The sequence below is a fragment of the Parambassis ranga genome, chromosome 15 (genome assembly GCF_900634625.1).
Source record: "Parambassis ranga chromosome 15, fParRan2.1, whole genome shotgun sequence".
Lineage (NCBI taxonomy): Eukaryota > Metazoa > Chordata > Actinopteri > Ambassidae > Parambassis > Parambassis ranga.
The window spans coordinates 21,924,275-21,941,516 of record NC_041035.1 but is presented as its reverse complement, the minus strand read 5'-3'; the positions used below and the strand labels follow the sequence as shown (position 1 = coordinate 21,941,516).

The window sequence follows — 17,242 nt, the reverse complement described above, 5'->3', positions numbered from 1 at the left end:
TCACCACCCTGTGTGTGGAGTATGTTTGCTTCAGTCTGATACTGCAGTGACGTCACAGATCAGATTTTTTTATTGGTTAGTCTGACTGTAGATCAATAGACAGTAACACCAGTTTATTTTGAATTTAAATAAACATGCTGCGGCTGTTCTGTCCTCCAGGAACAGGATAGTGTTGCTATGGGGACAGAGTGAGGATTTATTGGTAACACAGATGCAGTCTGTGTATTAAGGACCTGATCAGCGCCCAGCTGATGGGTAGAGCCGCCTGGAGCCACAGCTGTAAACAGGAAGAGAGGCTGCAGCAGAAAAAGCTTTTATTCAGTTTGCCAGCTGAAGTTATTTGACAAAGAAACCAGAGAGTACATTATAGAACATCAACAATATGAATATAAGATCTCTGAAAATTACAGCAAACGGGGAGCTGGAGCGTCCCCCAGAACGCCGAGTCCTCTGTGACAGTGACGGATCCGCTGCGAGCCGCTCGCCTCTGTCAGATGCATAGACACATCGCACTCTTCGACAGGTAGAAAATGAACCGGGAAGGGTTTCATCCGGGATGAAGGCAGCCTCTGTCAGAACCAGAACCAGAACCAGAAGGCCCAACGCAAGAAAAGAAATCCCTTTTTACAGACTCATCAGGAACAATCCCAGAAGCAGCAGAAGGAAACGAACAAACATTTTGTTCTGGGAAACGGAACCAGAACGGAGCGCAGGCGGCTCAGCACGGAGGAGGCATCAGGACCCGAGAGGAGTAACCATCCCAATCTGGATTAAAAATTAAAGCATGAAGACCAACAAAGAAAATCTGGGTTCTTCATTTTCACTAATTAGCCTTTAAACACATTCTCCAGCATGTTCAGCTGGTTTCAGACTGCAGGGCATTAATTTAACAATTAATTGATTACATTGCTTTGTATTGGTTGTTGTGGGAACAGATATGTCTTACCTGACCGTCTGACTGTCTGACCGTCTTACTGTCTGACTGTCTGACCGTCTTACTGTCTGACTGTCTTACTGTCTGACTGTCTGACTGTCTTACTGTCTGACTGTCTGACTGTCTTACTGTCTGACCGTCTGACCGTCTGACTGTCTGACCGTCTGACCACACAAAGTTAAATTGAAGATTGTTTTGGCTTTTTTTTAAACATTAAACTCAAGCTCCTCCGTCTTCTGTCCCTCCTGACGTACTTTAAATGAAAACACAGTGAGAACAGTGGTGGGAAAGCAGTGCGGCTGTGTGTGGGAGGGGGGGGCGTCAAAGGAGGACATCGCTGTGAGTCTCCCATCGTCCCTGGTGGGGGGGGGCCTCTATGTTACGGTCGGCTTAGTCGAAGGGGCTAAAGTCCCTCTCCAGGTTCTCAGACTCATCGTCGTCAGAGAAGAAGTCGTCTTCGTCAATGTCATCCTCATCGTAGTCCTCGTGCCACTCGGGGACATACTCTTCATCGTACTCGTCGTCATCATCGTCCTCTGCCTCCTCACCACCATCCTCGCCTGTGTAGTTGTTGTTGTCAGAGTCTCCAGAGTCCAAGGTGCGGCCCAGCTTGGACCTGGAGGACACAGAGTGAGGGAAGACAGATCAGTGAACACCACTGCTGAGGTCACAGTGATGTCAGCTGTGACCTCACAGGTCGGCGTGTTACTCACACTTTGTTGGCGTCGGTGTGGTTGGATAGGTTGGAGGCCTGAGTACATTCTGGTTCCTGACTGTTCTTGGACTGATACCCCACCCTGAAGTCCTGATGGGACAGAAACACAGGGAGCATGTTTGATGTCACATCTACACCAACCAATCAGATCACAACCTTCATCCAAGTCCGTACACAACCAGGAAGGTTTTAATCCGATCAGCCCTCAAACTGGTCCCACTGCTTCAGACTGGTTTTCAGATGGAGTGGCTAAAGAACTGGTTTTACTGGACTCAGGATCAGGATCAAACATGTTTTATTGGTTTTTTCCAGTGTATGGACTGGACTCAAACCGGCTTCACACTGGTGTCAGTCTGGCATCACTGACTGGCTTTAAAATGCTTACTTGGGTGGAGTGCTGCAGGATGGCCAGCAGGCGCTCCCGGATGCGTCGGATTAGTTCCAGTCCAGTGTTCAGGTGCTCTGGTTTTAACAGGCGGACACATGAGGCCAGGTCGGTGCACTGCAGCAGGGTCTCCTCTGCACACAGGAAACCAGTAAACACAGTCAGACCAGACCAGACCAGACCAGAGACCCGACCAGAGCAGACCAGAATCTCACCCAGCAGGATCTGCAGAGCGTTGGTATGCAGGTCCAGGGCCTCCGTCTGCTGCTCCATCACATCCATCTTCTCCGTCTCCTGGTTGTAGTAGCTGTAGACACAGGAGTAGGCCAGCACCTGCAGACACAGAGCAGGGGACAGTGGGTACATGTGGCCTGTAGGTGCTCTGACAATGAGGAGGGTGATGAAGGAGATACCTTTCGAGCCTGCGCAAGGACTTTACAGGCGTCGATGACGAAGGTCAGCGACTTCATCTGCAGAGCTTCGTTAATGGACGACACTTTGTTCTCCAGGTTGATGGCGAAATCCTGCAACAGAAAACAAACTCATTCTCCACGCCGCTATGACATCATCAAACACCTCTGATGTCATCCACTGAAACAGGAAGTGCATGGTGCAGTACCTTGGCCTGATGGTGGAAGGTGCACCTTTCATTGTAGTCCTGGAACTTCTTCTCTTGCCGTGCTGCTTTACTCACCTGCAGGACCAAAACACGGATCAATGAGAGTATTAATCAAGGACCTCTCATTGGATGATTTCACATGATCATGTGACCAACCATGGCAGAGCAGTTGTAGTAATCTTTGTGCGTTGGTTTCCATGGTTTCAGACAGCGCCAGCAGAAACCGTGGTTACACTTGGCGCAGGTCATGCTGAGGACAGAGCAGAAAAACCATGACAACACGCTCGGATCAATACGCTCTGACCAGCGGGCGGCGGGGGACGTACTGCAAGCAGCCTTCGTTCTTCTCGATCTGGGCCTGGCAGCTCGGGCAGCGTTTGGAGATCAGCTTGGCGAGGTGTTTACTCTGAGCCTCCATACTCATCCCTTCATAATACCCGCCGTCGTCCATCCACTGAGACATGTGACTGCAGCTCGCCGGGTAGTGAGCCTGCAGGGGCGGAGCCAGGTGTGCAGGTTTAATGCAGCCCCCCTCAGCCCGTGTGTGTGTTTGAGAGAGAGACTGACCTCAGGGAAGTTGCAGCTGAAGCAGGAGGACCAGCAGCACTTGGAGCAGGTCCCCATGCTCCCCATGTTCTCCTTACAGAGGATCTGATCACAGCCCTGAGGGTTGGTGCACCACGTCAGGTTGGAGCAGCACTCCACGTACCCTCTGAGCAAGGCATTCTCATACTGTGGAGGGTGGGGGTGAGGAGCATGATGACGGAGAAGAGAAAGAAAAGAGTGAACTCAAGACCACAGCTCGACTCCTTCCTGGTTGAGGTCATGTGACACCAACCTTGGCGATGGTGTCCTTGTCGGTGAGGATGGTGAGGAAGAACTGTGAAGTGGGCTGAGCCTGGCAGTCTGTGATTGGACAGTTACAGTTCATGACCAGGTTCTGCTCGATCCGTGCCGTCAGGTACTCCTGCCAGCATGACTGCAACGACACACACGGGCATTAGACACACTCACACACAGACACACACACACAGAGACACACACACACAGACAGACACAGACAAACACACAGAGACACACACACACACAGACAGACAGACAAACACACAGAGACACACACACACACTCACAGACAGAGACAGAGACACACACACACTCACTCACAGACACACGCACACACACACACACACACACAGACAGAGACAGAGACACACACACTCACAGACACACACACAGAGACACACACACACAAACACACACACAGAGACAAACACACACACAGACACACACACACAGAGACACACACACAGACAAACACACTCACAGACACACACACACTCACACACACACACACACACACACACACACACACACACACAGACACACACACACACACTCAGACAGAGACAGACACACACACACTCACACACAGACACACAGACACACACACACACACACACACACACACAGACAGACACACACACACACACACACACACACTCACAGACAGACACACACACACACACACACTCACAGACAGACACACACACACACAGACAGACACTCACAGACTCACTCAGACAGCGGCTGTGTTCAGTTCTGACCTGGCAGCAGTAGTGCAGGCAGCTCAGTGATGGTGCCGCCTCCATGGTGCTGGTTCTAGGGCTCAGGCACACAGGGCAGGTGGAGGAGGGGCTCGGCGGTGGCTGAGGGTTTCGGCTCTTCAGCCCGGCGGCCATGATGAGGGTCTCAGCGTCATCGGTGTACCGCTGCACCAGCAGGTCCACGTTCCACTTACAGTGAACCAGCAGGTGTTCGGCCCGGTCCAGGTCCAGACTCAGAGTCCCCGAAACCTAACAGAATGGAGCGCAGATCATCATGCCGTCAACAGACTACACCCTGAAACAGGAAGTGACATGTCAGTGGTCCTGACCTGCTGGACCGTTCTTTGCATCAGCTGACGGACTTCCTCCTGTGTCATCGTCCGACCCATTGAGAACAGAACCGCATCCAGAACACCGTCGTCAAACTGCTGCGGTGCTGCCATCAGGCTGCCAATCACACACACACACAGACACACACACACACACGTGAAAGATGAGGAGGCAGAGGTCAAAGGGCAAACAGAACAAACATGAACGCACTACATGTCTGCTGCAGCAGGGGGCGCTGTGGAGACATGGCAGCTCAGTTTGATCCACAGTAAAGTTCATCTGATCTTATTTGAAGTCACACAGCAACAGTTTTCAGACTCTTCTTTATTTAAGTGGAAAAAAAAATGACAGTTTGCTGTTTTTAGAGGACCCACTGCGTCTGATCCGGTTCTGACGAGGTCAAAGTTCAAACAGAGAGCAACAAACTGAACTGCTTGTGTGACAACTTTATTTAACAGGCTGAATTAATTTCAAAACCAGTTTCTGTTCAGTGATTAATGGATCATCTGGGTCAGCTCCTGATGATCAATACTGATCATTTTAAGGTTCAGTTATATTTATTGATTGGTCGCACTGAGCTGCTTCTGTTTTTCAATTTTATGGACAAAACAAAATTAAATTAATAAATTCCAGTTTTATGAAATTTTATCTGCAGGGGAGCAAAAAATTCTGTTTTAATAGTAAACGTCCTGTTTGTTGAAATTTTCAGCTGTGAGCCTTAAAACATGAAAAACGAGAGGAAGAGGATGAGACAGAACCCTGCCTGTGATGTCAGAGGTCACACCTGATGTCGGCCCGGCTGTCGGCGGAGTCCTTCCTGACGTCTGCCCGGCTAAAGGAGAACTGGGCGTGGCCTTTTTGTGGCGTAGTCGGGTCCTCGGGGAGGAACTCCACAATGTGCGGGTTGTCCTCGTTGCGGCGGATGCAGCCTCGGCTGATGACGTGCATGATGCAGGACAGCACGTCGCCGGTGCTGCAGCTGAAGCGCCCGGTGCCCGGGGAGCGCGACGCTTCCTTCTTCTGACATGAATCCAGAACCTGAAACCGAACCGGGCTGGTCAGAAGCTGACACCAGAAAAGATCTTCAAAGAGCTGCAACGATCAATCGACTGATAAGTTTAACAGATTTCAGATAGAACGTCGACTCTGACCTTGAACACAAGGTTGTCGATGTGCATCTCCTTCTCCTGCTTCATGATGTGGACGATCAGGCAGTAGATGTAGTTCCTCTTCCTCTCCAGGGTTCCAGCCGCATCCTCGTCCACATTCAGGTACGTCTGTCTAGGTAGCAGCTGGATGGACGTGGGCACACCGCCCTGACTGTGAGACACCACCTGCTGGTTTAAGCGCAGCACACCTAAGACCAGAGAGAGGGGTGGGTCAGAGAGGAGGCGGAGCGGGGGGCAGGAGGATGGCGGCATGCCTCACGAGTCTCACCGCTGAGCGGCTCATCTGGTTGGCTGCAGGTCAGCGGTCCCCCCTCACTGATAAGGGGCAGCAGAGCGTGCAGCAGGACGGGCGCTGACACGCCGGTTGTCTGTAGCAGAGCTCCGACTTCCACCTCCTGCAAACAGAAGACATACGCCTCATCACACAGGAAGCACGAGGACGTGAAGCACGCGGGCGAGGAGGCCCGGAGCAGCGGCTCCTACCTGCTGGCTGTTGAACTGCAGCAGGATGAACATCTGCAGCGTGGACACGTGAAGCGTCGCACAGCCAAACCGCAGCTCGGCGTGACCAAGCCACGTCCACTGCAGCCGGCGCGGCTTCGAGTGGCTCAGACCGTACATGGACTGACCTGCAGATGCACAACAACACATCAGAACTGAACCTGGTTTCTAACGGAGTTAAACTGGATCAGAGCCTGGACTGGTACTGACTGTGGCTGTAGAACTGGGTGAACTGGTTGAGGTAGGAGCAGAGTTCTGCTGGAAAATGTTTGGCGGGTTCATCCAGGTAGCAGAGGGAGGAAACTGCCCAGCATCGTGGAGACAGAACCAGAACCTGGACCTCTGCCTCCTCCTCTGACTCCGCCCACTCCTCCTCCATCATCTACAGCATCAAGGAAAAGACATTCAAACAAGTGTGACGTACAGGCGCTGCACGAAGATGAACCGGTCGGAGGGTTCGTGTGCTGACCTGGTTGTGCTCCTGCAGGCGCCGGTCCAGCTGCTGCAGCTGGTACAGGTGGAACTCCTGCTGGAGCTCTGCCGACTCGCTCAGGTTCTTCAACATCTGCTGAGGGAAGCGGCTCGGGAAGCAACTGCCGATCTGATCGATGACGGCACTCTCCAACCACACGTTCCCCTGAGCCAGCAGTCGGTCGCCCAGGTAGTACCTGCAGAGAGCGAGATCAATGCCTGCTGGCTCTTCCACACACTGAGCTGTGTGTGTGTGTGTGTGTGTGCGCCCTCTCACACCTGTAGAAGTGTTCAAAGGTGTTGGCGAGTTCCAGGCCAGACAGGAAGAGCATCGGCTCCAGAAACTGCTGCAGCCGCTCCAGAGTCTCCACACTGCCAGAGCCCCCTCTGCTGGCCTGGATCATCTGATCGATGTATTGAGCAAAACGCTCGCTCACCTGCACGCCACGAAAACACCACAGGTGGTTTTAAAACCAGAACAGGCTGTGTTTAATCCATCCAAACTAACGGTCCCTAATTAAAGGAGCCCAATCAAACAAACCAGGCCTGGCTTCACTGAGGCCTGAACTTTACCAGACCTCAGCCTGGCTACAGATTTAAACTGGGTCAGGACTCACATGCATGGCTCTGAGGATGGACAGCTGCAGCAGTGCAGCAGAGAAGCCATGTCGGAGGGCGAGGACAAAGGCGGTCTGCTGCCCGAACAGCTCCTCCATGGCGTTCTTCAGCCGCAGGTACAAAGCTCGGTACCGCTCCACAAAGTCAGGCAGACTGCAGCTGGACTCCAGGAACTTCTTCACCTGAGGGGTCGGGTCACATTAACACTTGGCTTTCTGAGGTCGTCACCAGAGACAGCCTGACAAATCTCACCTGGCGCTGTACCACTCCCTGCCAACAGAGGGCGATGCCTGCAATGCTGCTGCTGCTCTTCACCTTAGGTTTGGCTGAAGAAGACGAGGAGGAAGAGGTGGCAGCGGCCTCTTTGTTTTTGCCCTCCTTACCGTCTGCAAGACAGAACGTAAAGTGATAGTTTTCTACATCCAGACTGTGATCGATGAAAACAAAGTATGCAACAAATGAAACAGCAGCCACAAACGTAAAGATGAAGCAGTGCCTCTGTGCTGTCCGTCTTTCCTTCTAAAAAAGAATCACGTCAGTGATGAGAACAGGAAGCCTGCGATCAAAATAAGAGCAGACTAACTGAAGGAAAAGATGGCGTCCCGAAGGAAGCGGAATGTTTCAGGTCAGACGAGGAAGAGGGGGGCGGCCGCTCCCTGCTGGGTGTGTCTCAACTTGCCAATGCAGCCCTCAGTGCAGCGTGGTGTGTGTGTGTGTGTGTGTGTTTAGAAGCACTGTGTGGTTCTGACCCTACACGGAGCCAGCAGGGGGCGACGTGCCGCCTTCCTGTCCTCATGTGGACACATGAGATGTCACAGCGTGAACAAACAGGATGCAGCAGGCTGGCCTCTGAGCGTTACTTACTCTTCAGCTCTTTGCTTCTGTTGAGGCCTTCTGGAAACAAAATACACTCCTTTAGTCAGGACGACCAAGGGTCAAAGGTCAAACTACACTGTGGCAGGAAGTGCTCTAACACAGACAGCAGACAGTGTTGTTGATTAATCAACAAAATCTGATCACAACAGCCTGAGATCTACATTGATTCTTTTCATATAAATGTATTTTCTGCTGATCAACTGATTGGTTGATTGATCATTGTTTGCACATCAATAATTAATTCACTCAGATGGAAAAATAAAAATCACATTAACACCCAGCTGTGCACACACTTTTCTAAATGTTTCCTCGTGCAGTTTTCACTCATTTCTACTGGATCTCAGATCAATGGGTTTGGATTCATATCAGCTGTTGTGATCAGCGGACAGTTCAGCCTCATGTGAACTGACATTGAATCAGCAGACAGAGCAGAGCTGGGCGCGGCAGCTCCTGTAGGCCGCTTCACACTCACTTGATTTAACAGGCGGCTTGAGCTCCTCGCCATCCAGCTGACTGGTGTCCACGTGGACCAGCAGGTGTGTGAGGCGTCGCACTCTGGAGTTAAAGATGGCTGCGCGGCTCTTACAGCGGCGGGCTGACTCTGCGTTGTCCAGATACTCACTGAGCAGCCATGACAGAGGGCTGTGTGCCGAGGATTCTGGGTAAATGTGGAGGAAGCACACAGTTTTAAGTGATTTACAACTACAGATCAGATGGATGGTCAGAGAATGGACATCAGTGTGTACCTGACAGGGTGATGCTGTGGACGATTGGGGTGATCAGAGCCTCCCAACAGGTCCGACCCAGAGCTTCAGCCGCCTCGGCGTCAGGCAGGAAGCGGTCTGCAAACATCTGCTCATGCCTCAGAGCGCTGTTCAGTCTGAACACACACACACACACACTGATGCTGACTGGTTCTCCTGCAGCCGTCTGAGATCTGATGTGTTTTGGTTCTCACTTGTTGAAGAGCTGCAGCAGCTGTGTTTTGTCCTCCATCACCTCCTGACACCAGGTGTGGGCCTTGGTGCTGTAGAACAGGTAGGTCCGACAGCACAGCTGCTCTTTAAATACTGGCCAGAACGTCGGCTTTGGACCCAGAACCTCGAACCCGTGGACCCGCGTGTCAATGCCTCCCTGTGACAGAAAGGAAGGAGGTAAGAGCAGCGCAGGAGAAGCAGAACCATCACTGAGACAAAGTCCCACCTGCTGACATCTCTTAATCCTGATCTGGATGATGGACCAGAACCGGGTCATGTTCTCCAGCAGAATCACACGACCGGCTGATGGAGCCACATTTACCTGCACTCACACACAGAAAACAGGGCTGAGCGGGTGGTGTCAGAGAAACGCTCTCTTTGAATCAGGACTCACTGTGTTGAGCTCTGTGTTGATGTTGGTCGGGTCGTCTCCTCCCAGCACCAGGACTCGGGCTGGCATGTAGCTTGAGTCCTCGCTAGCCACCTGGATGGCCAGTTCCCTGCGCAGAGAAAGTAGAAGGTCAACTGACCGGCAGGGTGGACGGGGAAAACAGCTGGACGCTGCCGTACCTGACGACGACTCCTTTGTGCATGTAGATGTTGATGAAGTGTGAGCCCGTGCAGCCGTTGGACTCCCAGTAGGTTTTGGGGTTCTTGTCGGTCAGTTTATTAGCTCGATGGTGATTGGACGAAACTTCCACCTTCTCCCAGCATTTGTCCTCCTTTAGCTCCACACTGGAACCTGAACACCAGTCATATTCACACCAGAGATGACATCATCTGCACCGTCACATGATCAATATCTGAAACGGAGACAGACCTTGGCACAGATTCCTGAGGAACACGTCAAAGAAGGGGATGTTGATTGGCTGATGGCTGCGGCGGTGTTCCTCGATCTGACCCAGCACCATCTGACAGGAAACAGTGACATGTCTGTTTAAACACAAACATTCTGCCCTCCTCACAGCCAGCAGGAAGCCATGATGGACCGAGCAGCAGTCACATGACCAACACTCAGAGTATCTGAGCTGCAGCGTTCTGCAGCTGCTGTTCAGAGCAGAATGAACGGGTTTAGAGGACTAATCAGCAGCTTCACAGCATGTTTACAGTTTGCACATTTCATGTCACAGACTTTGTGCAGTGATGAAAGCCCTGCCCCTCATTTTCAGCCCCCCCCTACAGGAGGAACTGCAGAGTGGATGAAGACCTGCAGTCTGTCAGAGCTCCCAGCTGTGATAGAGTTGTACCTGAATGCATCCTGCGAGAACGCTGGTGGTCATCTTCTTGTAGAGGCTGGCGTACTTCTCGCAGTCGGTGATGAGGTCCCTCAGCTCAGTGACCAGCAGCAGGTTGGTGCTGTGTTTATCCAGGGCCTTCACCAGGGCCTCTTTGGTGCCCAGACGGCACATCACCACAGCATAGTCTTTGTTTAGAGACGCCAGCCGGTACAGAAAGCGGATAAATTGCTGCACCACCTATAGGAGAGATCACAACCTATTAGCATACGTCAGCAGGTGGAGGCTGTGCTCGAGCTGCGTGTGGGCTGACCTCTCGCTCGTTGATAAAGGCCGTCATGGAAGACAGGCACGGCTCGATGCTCTCGTGCCATGGCAACACATCCTCCTGGTAGTTGTCTAGGAACTTGTTGAGGATCCTACAAGAACAAGCAACCAATCAGACAAGAGTGGAGACATGATGGGTTCAGAGGTCACAGGCTCCAGTACCTGAGGATGGAGAGCTGAACGGCCCGATCGGCTCGGTGCTGCTCCGTCAGACGGACCAGGTCCTGGTAGGTGTCACGACTGTGAGTTACCTGAATCAACACAATTACACAGCTTTAGACCTACTGGAGAGAGAGGGGGGGGAGAGGGAGAGAGGGGGGGGGGGCACAGAGAGAGAGAGACACGGAGAGAGAGAGAGGGGGGGAGACAGAGAGAGACAGAGAGAGAGAGAGGGGGGGGCGAGACAGAGGGAGACAGAGAGAGACAGAGAGAGAGAGAGAGAGAAAGAGAGAGGGGGGGGGGGGGGAGACAGAGAGAGAGAGAGTGTGTGCGTCTGTGTGTGTGTGTGTGTGTGTGTTGTATATATGTGTGTGTGTGTGTGTGTGTGTGTGTATGTGTGTGTGTATGTGTGTGTGTGTGTGTGTGTGTGTGTGTGTGTGTGTGTGTGTGTATGTGTGTGTGTGTGTGTATATATGTGTGGTGTGTGTGTGTGTGTGTATGTGTTTGTGTGTGTGTGGTGTGTATGTGTGTGTGTGTGTGTGTGTGTGTATGTGTGTGTGTGTATAGATGTGTGTGTGTGTGTGTGTGTGTGTGTGTGTGTGTGTGTATATGTGTGTGTGTATGTGTGTGTATGTGTGTGTATGTGTGTGTGTGTATATGTGTGTGTGTGTGTGTGTGTATGTGTGTGTATGTGTGTGTATATGTGTGTGTGTGTGTGCTCACCTGGTTGCGCTCCTCCTCCAGCTGTGAGGCATCATCACACAGCAGCTGTTCCAGGGTCTGGATCACCTCTTTGGTGGCCGTCATTTCCTTCAGACTCACCACCAACATCTGCAGCTCCTTGTCCTTGAAGTCCAGCTGCTCCCGACAGTCTATGAACACACAACACACAGGACGCACACTGAGTGCCGTGTCCTCTGGCAGATGCTGTCCCTGCAGAAGAAGCCATACCTTTGCTGTCCAGCCTGTGAACCATAGAGATGTGGTTGAGGGCGATGATGGCGAGCATGGTCTCTGCTCTGGACAGACTCAGACACTTCCTGAGCACAGTGGTGACATCACATGCAACCAGCTGCTCTGCCAGGCTCTTGTGATTGGAGATAAGCATGATGATGACGAGGAGCCCGTTCCGCACCGACAGCATGCAGCTGCACAGAAGACTTCAGGTCAGTGACCTATGTTTCCACACCGCAGACAGGAAGCTGGTCCTGAGGATCACTCACCCTTTGGTCTTCAGCATGAGGTCGATGGCAGCAGGGATGGCGCCCAGCAGGCCTCTGGATCCTTCGGGCGTGGCCGAGCCGATGCTGGCGAAGATCTCGAGCATCATCTGAGTGCCAGACTCGGAGAGCGGGAGGCTGCTGCCGACGCTGCGGAGGTCGTGTTTACTGGCACCGGTGATGACCTTCAGAGTCTGACAAGGAGGACACAGAGGACACTGACTATGACCTGGACTAATGAGAGCACACACACACACACAGCACACTGTCTTACTGCGAGGGCGAGCTGCTGGACGTGTGTGACGGCGGCGTACTCCTGCATGCAGGACAGCACTGCTTTGACTCCGCCCTCAGTGGCGAATGAAACCCTCCACTCGTACTTCAGCATGAGGAGGTGAGCCAGTCTGAGCGTGCTGATGACCACGTCTTTAGAGGACGAGCTGAGCAGCTCCACCAGCAGCTTCAGCACTTTGTCCCTGCACAAAAACACACACAGCTACTTCCCAGAAACATGTGACACACACACACACACACACACCGACTGACAGCGCGGCTCCGTGGGTCTCACCGAATCGTCTGGGCCGAGTCACTCCTCATGGAGTTCTTCTCCTGCGTCCCCTTCTCCTCCAGCAGCCGAGTGATGAAGAGGACGGCGGCCAGCTGCTGAGCCTGGTCAGAACCAGACCCCCCCTTCTTCAGGATGTCCACCACCTCCCCGAGCTTTTCCAGAACCGTCTTCTTGCCCTGGACCCGGGGATTGTTAAACACTGCAGAAGACAATCAGTGGTGGAGTCATGTGGACCATCATCCCTTAGTTCAAAGCCAACACCTCACACTGTCTTTAATGGGCTTCAAACGACAACACGCAGGCATTCATCAAATCAAGTCTCCAAAGGGATTACAAATAATCTCAATCTTATTTCCACAATGTTTTCAAGAACAATTATATTAAAGAGATCAATGTTTGAATATTAAACACAAAACATCATTTAAACAGTGCTAAATAAGTGAAAAGACAAGAAGAGAAAATGAAGAGCTCTGCTTCTTTGGCCTTCTAGTTGATCCTCATACATCAATATACATCAATATACATCGGTGTCAACTTTGGGTTAATCAAAAAAAAGGACAAGAGGACAGCGTCTGAGACACAGTCAAGACGACCCTGCACCCTGAGGACACCCGTCTACTACACTGACCTTTCATCTTGTCCTCTAGGTCATCAGGGTACCAGCTGTCGTCCTCTGTGGGCAGCTCGCTCTCTGTCTCCGAGCTGCCGCTGCCTGGATCAACTGGGACCTCCTTCTTAGCCTTTTTGGAGACAGAGCCCATTGCTGAGGAAGAGGAGGAGGCCAAGGCTGACGAAGAAGAGAAGGTCTGTGCTCCTCCTCCCAGATTGGGTTCAGCTGTAGAAGAGCGCACAGTGAGACACAGCGTCATGAACACACACGTTGGGAGACATGGCATTACGGTCCTCACCCAGCAGCTCTTCGTCCTCCAGGCTTCCTCCTCCTCTCCTCAGGTAGTGCTTGGAGAAGGCATGCGAGCACAGCAGGTCGCCGAGGCATGATGACGGCAGCTTCTGCTTCAGGTAGTGAAGCAGCTTTTTGGCCACGTCTCCAGGGATAGACAGGCTAATCAGGGACGAGTCGTCCAGCTCTGCCTCCTGGACGGTGGACAGGGAGGACAGAAAACAGAATTAGTTTGATGTCAGAGGCCACACGCCATCTCCCCTGATAGTCACAAACACGGTACCTGGTCATCAAGGCTCTGCAGCAGGATGCTGTTGACCTCCTGCTGCTGCATCGGGTCCAGCTTCTTTACAAAGAAGAGGACCTCCCACCACTCGGCTCGGCTGAGGGCCGATGCCTCCACCTGCTGGGTCTCCGGCAGGTAAGGCAGTGAGTACAGCCCGCCTGGAGGCTTAGAGAAAAACGTCTGGCTCACTGAGGGAGGAACGGAGAGTGCTTTCAGAACAGGAAGTGATGTAGACACCAGGGGGCGGCGGGCGGCCCCGTCTTACCAGCAGAGAGTTTGAGCGTCTCCGTCAGGTTTGAGGCCTTCTCCTGCGTCTCCTTCTCAGCCTGACTGCCGCTGCCGTTGCCCAGGATCTCCACCATGTGCCAGTGGACCCAGTACGTCCTGGACAGGGAGTACCAGTAAACCTGGACAGAGCAGGAACGTTACCATCAGGGAAACATGGCAGCAAGATACCACAAACCACGCTCCACGCTCACCTGAACGGGCGGCGAGCCATCGTTACTGTAGCGGAACTCTCCCTCATCTCTGGCACACACCTCCTCGTAGTCCTCCAGCATGCGGACCATCATGCCACTCTTCAGATTGTCCTGCACGTACTCCACATAGGCAGAGCGGCTGGCGAAGTCAGAGCGGGTTTTGAACGCAGCACCTGCTTTCTTCTTCGGTGGTGTGGCGGCAGGACCCACAATGGGAGAGCTGACACTGACAGTGACGGGCGAGGTACAGAATCGAGGCTGGAAGATGGACCTGAACACGGGACAGGATGCCTCCTCCCTCTGTTCTTCTCCACCAAGGGCCCCACCTCCTCCCGGGTGGTGCGCGGAGCCGTCAGGTGGTTGGCGGTTGCGGTCCCAGCCCATTACTCGGACCAGCTCGGAGATCAGGTTTGCCATGGCCATGGTAAAGTCAAACTCTCGCTGGATGCGGAGGTGCTCCGTCTGGTGGGTGGTGCCAGAGGAAGAGGTAGCGGGGGAGGGGCTGGCGTCCTGTCGATCAGAGGTGGACTCCGCCCCCGCTGTGTTGAGTTTGTCCATCAGAGAAGTGACGCACAGGTAACGTTTGACCAGAGAGAAGAGCAGCTTCCCGGGAATCTGAACACAGAGAGACAGAGCTTTACCCTGCCAGGTGCAGCGCCCCCTGCTGTATCAGCTCCACCCGCACTGCTGTGCTGTGTGAGGCATCGCTTACCTGCGGCAGGTGGATTCCCTCAAAGGAGATGCCGTGCTCTTCTGACGACGTGGTTTCAGCAAACAGCTCTAGCAGGGTGTAGCGGTTGTCAAAGTCCATGTGCTGCTCGATGCCATCCTGCTGGCTAAGAGACAGCAACACGTACGCACGGCTACCTGCAGGGGGCCCCAGAGGACACAGTGTCAAAGTCAAGGATCAAAGATGGACATCTTCTATTGTCTCACTATAAACATGTTAGTGTGTCTCACACAGTGTTGTTCCTGTGAGCATCTAAAGGAAACCAAGAAAAGTTAGACCATTCTAAAAACCTGAGAGATGAACTGTGCCCTGTGCAGCAGAGCGCCCCCTGCAGGAGCAGAGCTGCGCCTAACACTGACCACTCAAAGTGTCGACTCATTCTGGCTCAGAGTTCTGACAAACCGCAGTGAAGCAGCAGTCTGAACTTCCTCAGTGACAGAGAAGCTGCACTAAGGGACACACAGGGACAAAGAGACGAGTCCAGAGACACACACAGGGACACAAAGAGACAGACACACACAGGCAGACACAGAGACCTGTACAGAGACACACACAGGGACAAAGAGACGAGTCCAGAGACACACAGGCAGACACAGAGACACACACAGGGACAAAGAGACCTGTACAGAGACACAGACAGACAGACACAGAGACACACACAGGGACAAAGAGACCTGTACAGAGACACAGACAGACAGACACAGAGACACACACAGGGACAAAGAGACCTGTACAGAGACACAGACAGACAGACACAGAGACACACACAGGGACAAAGAATCCTGTACAGAGACACAGACAGACAGACACAGAGACAGACAGAGACACATCCAGAGACCCACACACTCTCTCATGTGTGGAACCCTTTAGAACAGTGGACTACTGCTGCAAACCTGCAGACAGCTCAACATGTTTCTGAGCTGCTCTAAAATAAATCTCCAGAAAAGGGTCAGAGTGAGAGCTCTGATGTCATCAGATCTGTGAGCAGTGATGACTCATGGGTAAAACCCTCAGTGACTCCTCGCCCAGGGTTTTCAACACGTGACCAAAAACCTTCCTGAGCCTCCACAGACAGGAAGTGATTGACCTGGTTCTGTGTGATAAACGTTAAGTTTTACAGACTGAAAGAATGCCACATGATGCATTCAGGCGCTGTGGGAAAGTTCAGTCGTCTGTCCTGTGTGTCAGACAGCAGAGCTGGGCCTGGGCCTGTTACCTGCGTCGTGTGAAGCCAGTGCCCGCAGCATCTTGCCAGCGCTGCGCCGGGTCTGTGTCTCCTTGTTGCACAGCAGCTCCATCAGCAGGTTGAGGGCGCCCGTCTCCTTGAAGACGCCGACCAGTGAACCGATGCTGGCGTAGGCGCTCAGCACGTGGATGGTGTGCATGATGTTGATGGAGAAGTCACTCTTCTTGGCCATCTGCTTCCTGGCCCGACACACCAGGTTCTTCACGTCTTCCTTCATATCAGACAGCTCCACCTCGTCAAAGGTCACGTCCGTCGGAAACTCACTGCCGCCTCTCGGGTCTCCTTCCACCACCTCGCCCCCCTGCTGACTCTCCTGCTGCAGGGGGCGCTGTGAGTCTGTTTTCCTCTTGCCCAGCAGAGTGGGACAGTTGGCATACACGTCCTCTGTGGACATCCACATTAGGATGTTCTCCGGTTTAGTTTCTCCAGATGTGGAGCTACTGGATCCGCCCACCCCGGAGACACCACCGCCCGTCCCACCCGCCTCGCTGGCTGCACCTCCAGAGCTGGACCCATCATCGATGGTGACAAGGCACCAGCGTATCAAGTATTCCGTCTGGCCGTCGTGTGTGCGCCGCTGGCGAATCAGCTCCTCAGGATACGCCTGCAGCCGTGGGCCAAGCTGGACCAGCAGGTTCCCATTGCGGCGTTCACCCACCATGGTCGCTGAGGGGAGAGCAGAGGACACGTTAGTGGAGACATCAGAGGAGGAGACAGTCATAGAAGGACAAGAAGAGGACACAGCCAGAGGCACCTGGAGGAGGTGACGGCTGAGCAGCGTTAGAACAGAGCACAGGAGGACTCAATGGAGGGGAGACATCCAGAGACATTAACGAAGGAGACAGAAGATGAGACACGTCCTCTCAGCCCCAGGAACAGCTCATGTTAATGA

General features: G+C 53.0%; 1 protein-coding gene across 1 annotated transcript in view; it reads right to left on the bottom strand.

Annotated features, from left to right (window-relative positions):
- Positions 1 to 297: 297 nt before the first annotated feature.
- Positions 298 to 17,242, bottom strand: part of cul9 (cullin 9) — an 18,108-nt gene continuing 1,163 nt past the window's right edge. Inside the window, exons 2-45 of the mRNA XM_028423182.1 lie at positions 16,321 to 17,016; positions 15,087 to 15,241; positions 14,375 to 14,989; positions 14,161 to 14,302; positions 13,893 to 14,083; positions 13,617 to 13,803; positions 13,337 to 13,543; positions 12,709 to 12,907; positions 12,415 to 12,616; positions 12,144 to 12,334; positions 11,872 to 12,068; positions 11,644 to 11,792; positions 10,924 to 11,012; positions 10,748 to 10,853; positions 10,447 to 10,674; positions 10,020 to 10,110; positions 9,770 to 9,941; positions 9,594 to 9,699; positions 9,426 to 9,521; positions 9,181 to 9,356; positions 8,969 to 9,102; positions 8,695 to 8,880; positions 8,211 to 8,240; positions 7,599 to 7,732; positions 7,346 to 7,528; positions 7,008 to 7,165; positions 6,727 to 6,925; positions 6,468 to 6,639; positions 6,240 to 6,385; positions 6,025 to 6,151; positions 5,739 to 5,944; positions 5,372 to 5,625; positions 4,587 to 4,704; positions 4,258 to 4,506; positions 3,492 to 3,632; positions 3,221 to 3,385; positions 2,980 to 3,143; positions 2,810 to 2,903; positions 2,654 to 2,728; positions 2,448 to 2,558; positions 2,250 to 2,367; positions 2,035 to 2,168; positions 1,648 to 1,739; positions 298 to 1,550 (exon numbers count right to left, since the gene is read on the bottom strand). Coding sequence (XP_028278983.1) covers positions 1,325 to 1,550; positions 1,648 to 1,739; positions 2,035 to 2,168; positions 2,250 to 2,367; positions 2,448 to 2,558; positions 2,654 to 2,728; positions 2,810 to 2,903; positions 2,980 to 3,143; positions 3,221 to 3,385; positions 3,492 to 3,632; positions 4,258 to 4,506; positions 4,587 to 4,704; positions 5,372 to 5,625; positions 5,739 to 5,944; positions 6,025 to 6,151; positions 6,240 to 6,385; positions 6,468 to 6,639; positions 6,727 to 6,925; positions 7,008 to 7,165; positions 7,346 to 7,528; positions 7,599 to 7,732; positions 8,211 to 8,240; positions 8,695 to 8,880; positions 8,969 to 9,102; positions 9,181 to 9,356; positions 9,426 to 9,521; positions 9,594 to 9,699; positions 9,770 to 9,941; positions 10,020 to 10,110; positions 10,447 to 10,674; positions 10,748 to 10,853; positions 10,924 to 11,012; positions 11,644 to 11,792; positions 11,872 to 12,068; positions 12,144 to 12,334; positions 12,415 to 12,616; positions 12,709 to 12,907; positions 13,337 to 13,543; positions 13,617 to 13,803; positions 13,893 to 14,083; positions 14,161 to 14,302; positions 14,375 to 14,989; positions 15,087 to 15,241; positions 16,321 to 17,016 — 7,811 coding nt within the window. The 3' untranslated portion in view covers positions 298 to 1,324. The remainder of the gene's footprint in view (positions 1,551 to 1,647; positions 1,740 to 2,034; positions 2,169 to 2,249; positions 2,368 to 2,447; positions 2,559 to 2,653; positions 2,729 to 2,809; positions 2,904 to 2,979; positions 3,144 to 3,220; positions 3,386 to 3,491; positions 3,633 to 4,257; positions 4,507 to 4,586; positions 4,705 to 5,371; positions 5,626 to 5,738; positions 5,945 to 6,024; positions 6,152 to 6,239; positions 6,386 to 6,467; positions 6,640 to 6,726; positions 6,926 to 7,007; positions 7,166 to 7,345; positions 7,529 to 7,598; positions 7,733 to 8,210; positions 8,241 to 8,694; positions 8,881 to 8,968; positions 9,103 to 9,180; positions 9,357 to 9,425; positions 9,522 to 9,593; positions 9,700 to 9,769; positions 9,942 to 10,019; positions 10,111 to 10,446; positions 10,675 to 10,747; positions 10,854 to 10,923; positions 11,013 to 11,643; positions 11,793 to 11,871; positions 12,069 to 12,143; positions 12,335 to 12,414; positions 12,617 to 12,708; positions 12,908 to 13,336; positions 13,544 to 13,616; positions 13,804 to 13,892; positions 14,084 to 14,160; positions 14,303 to 14,374; positions 14,990 to 15,086; positions 15,242 to 16,320; positions 17,017 to 17,242) is intronic.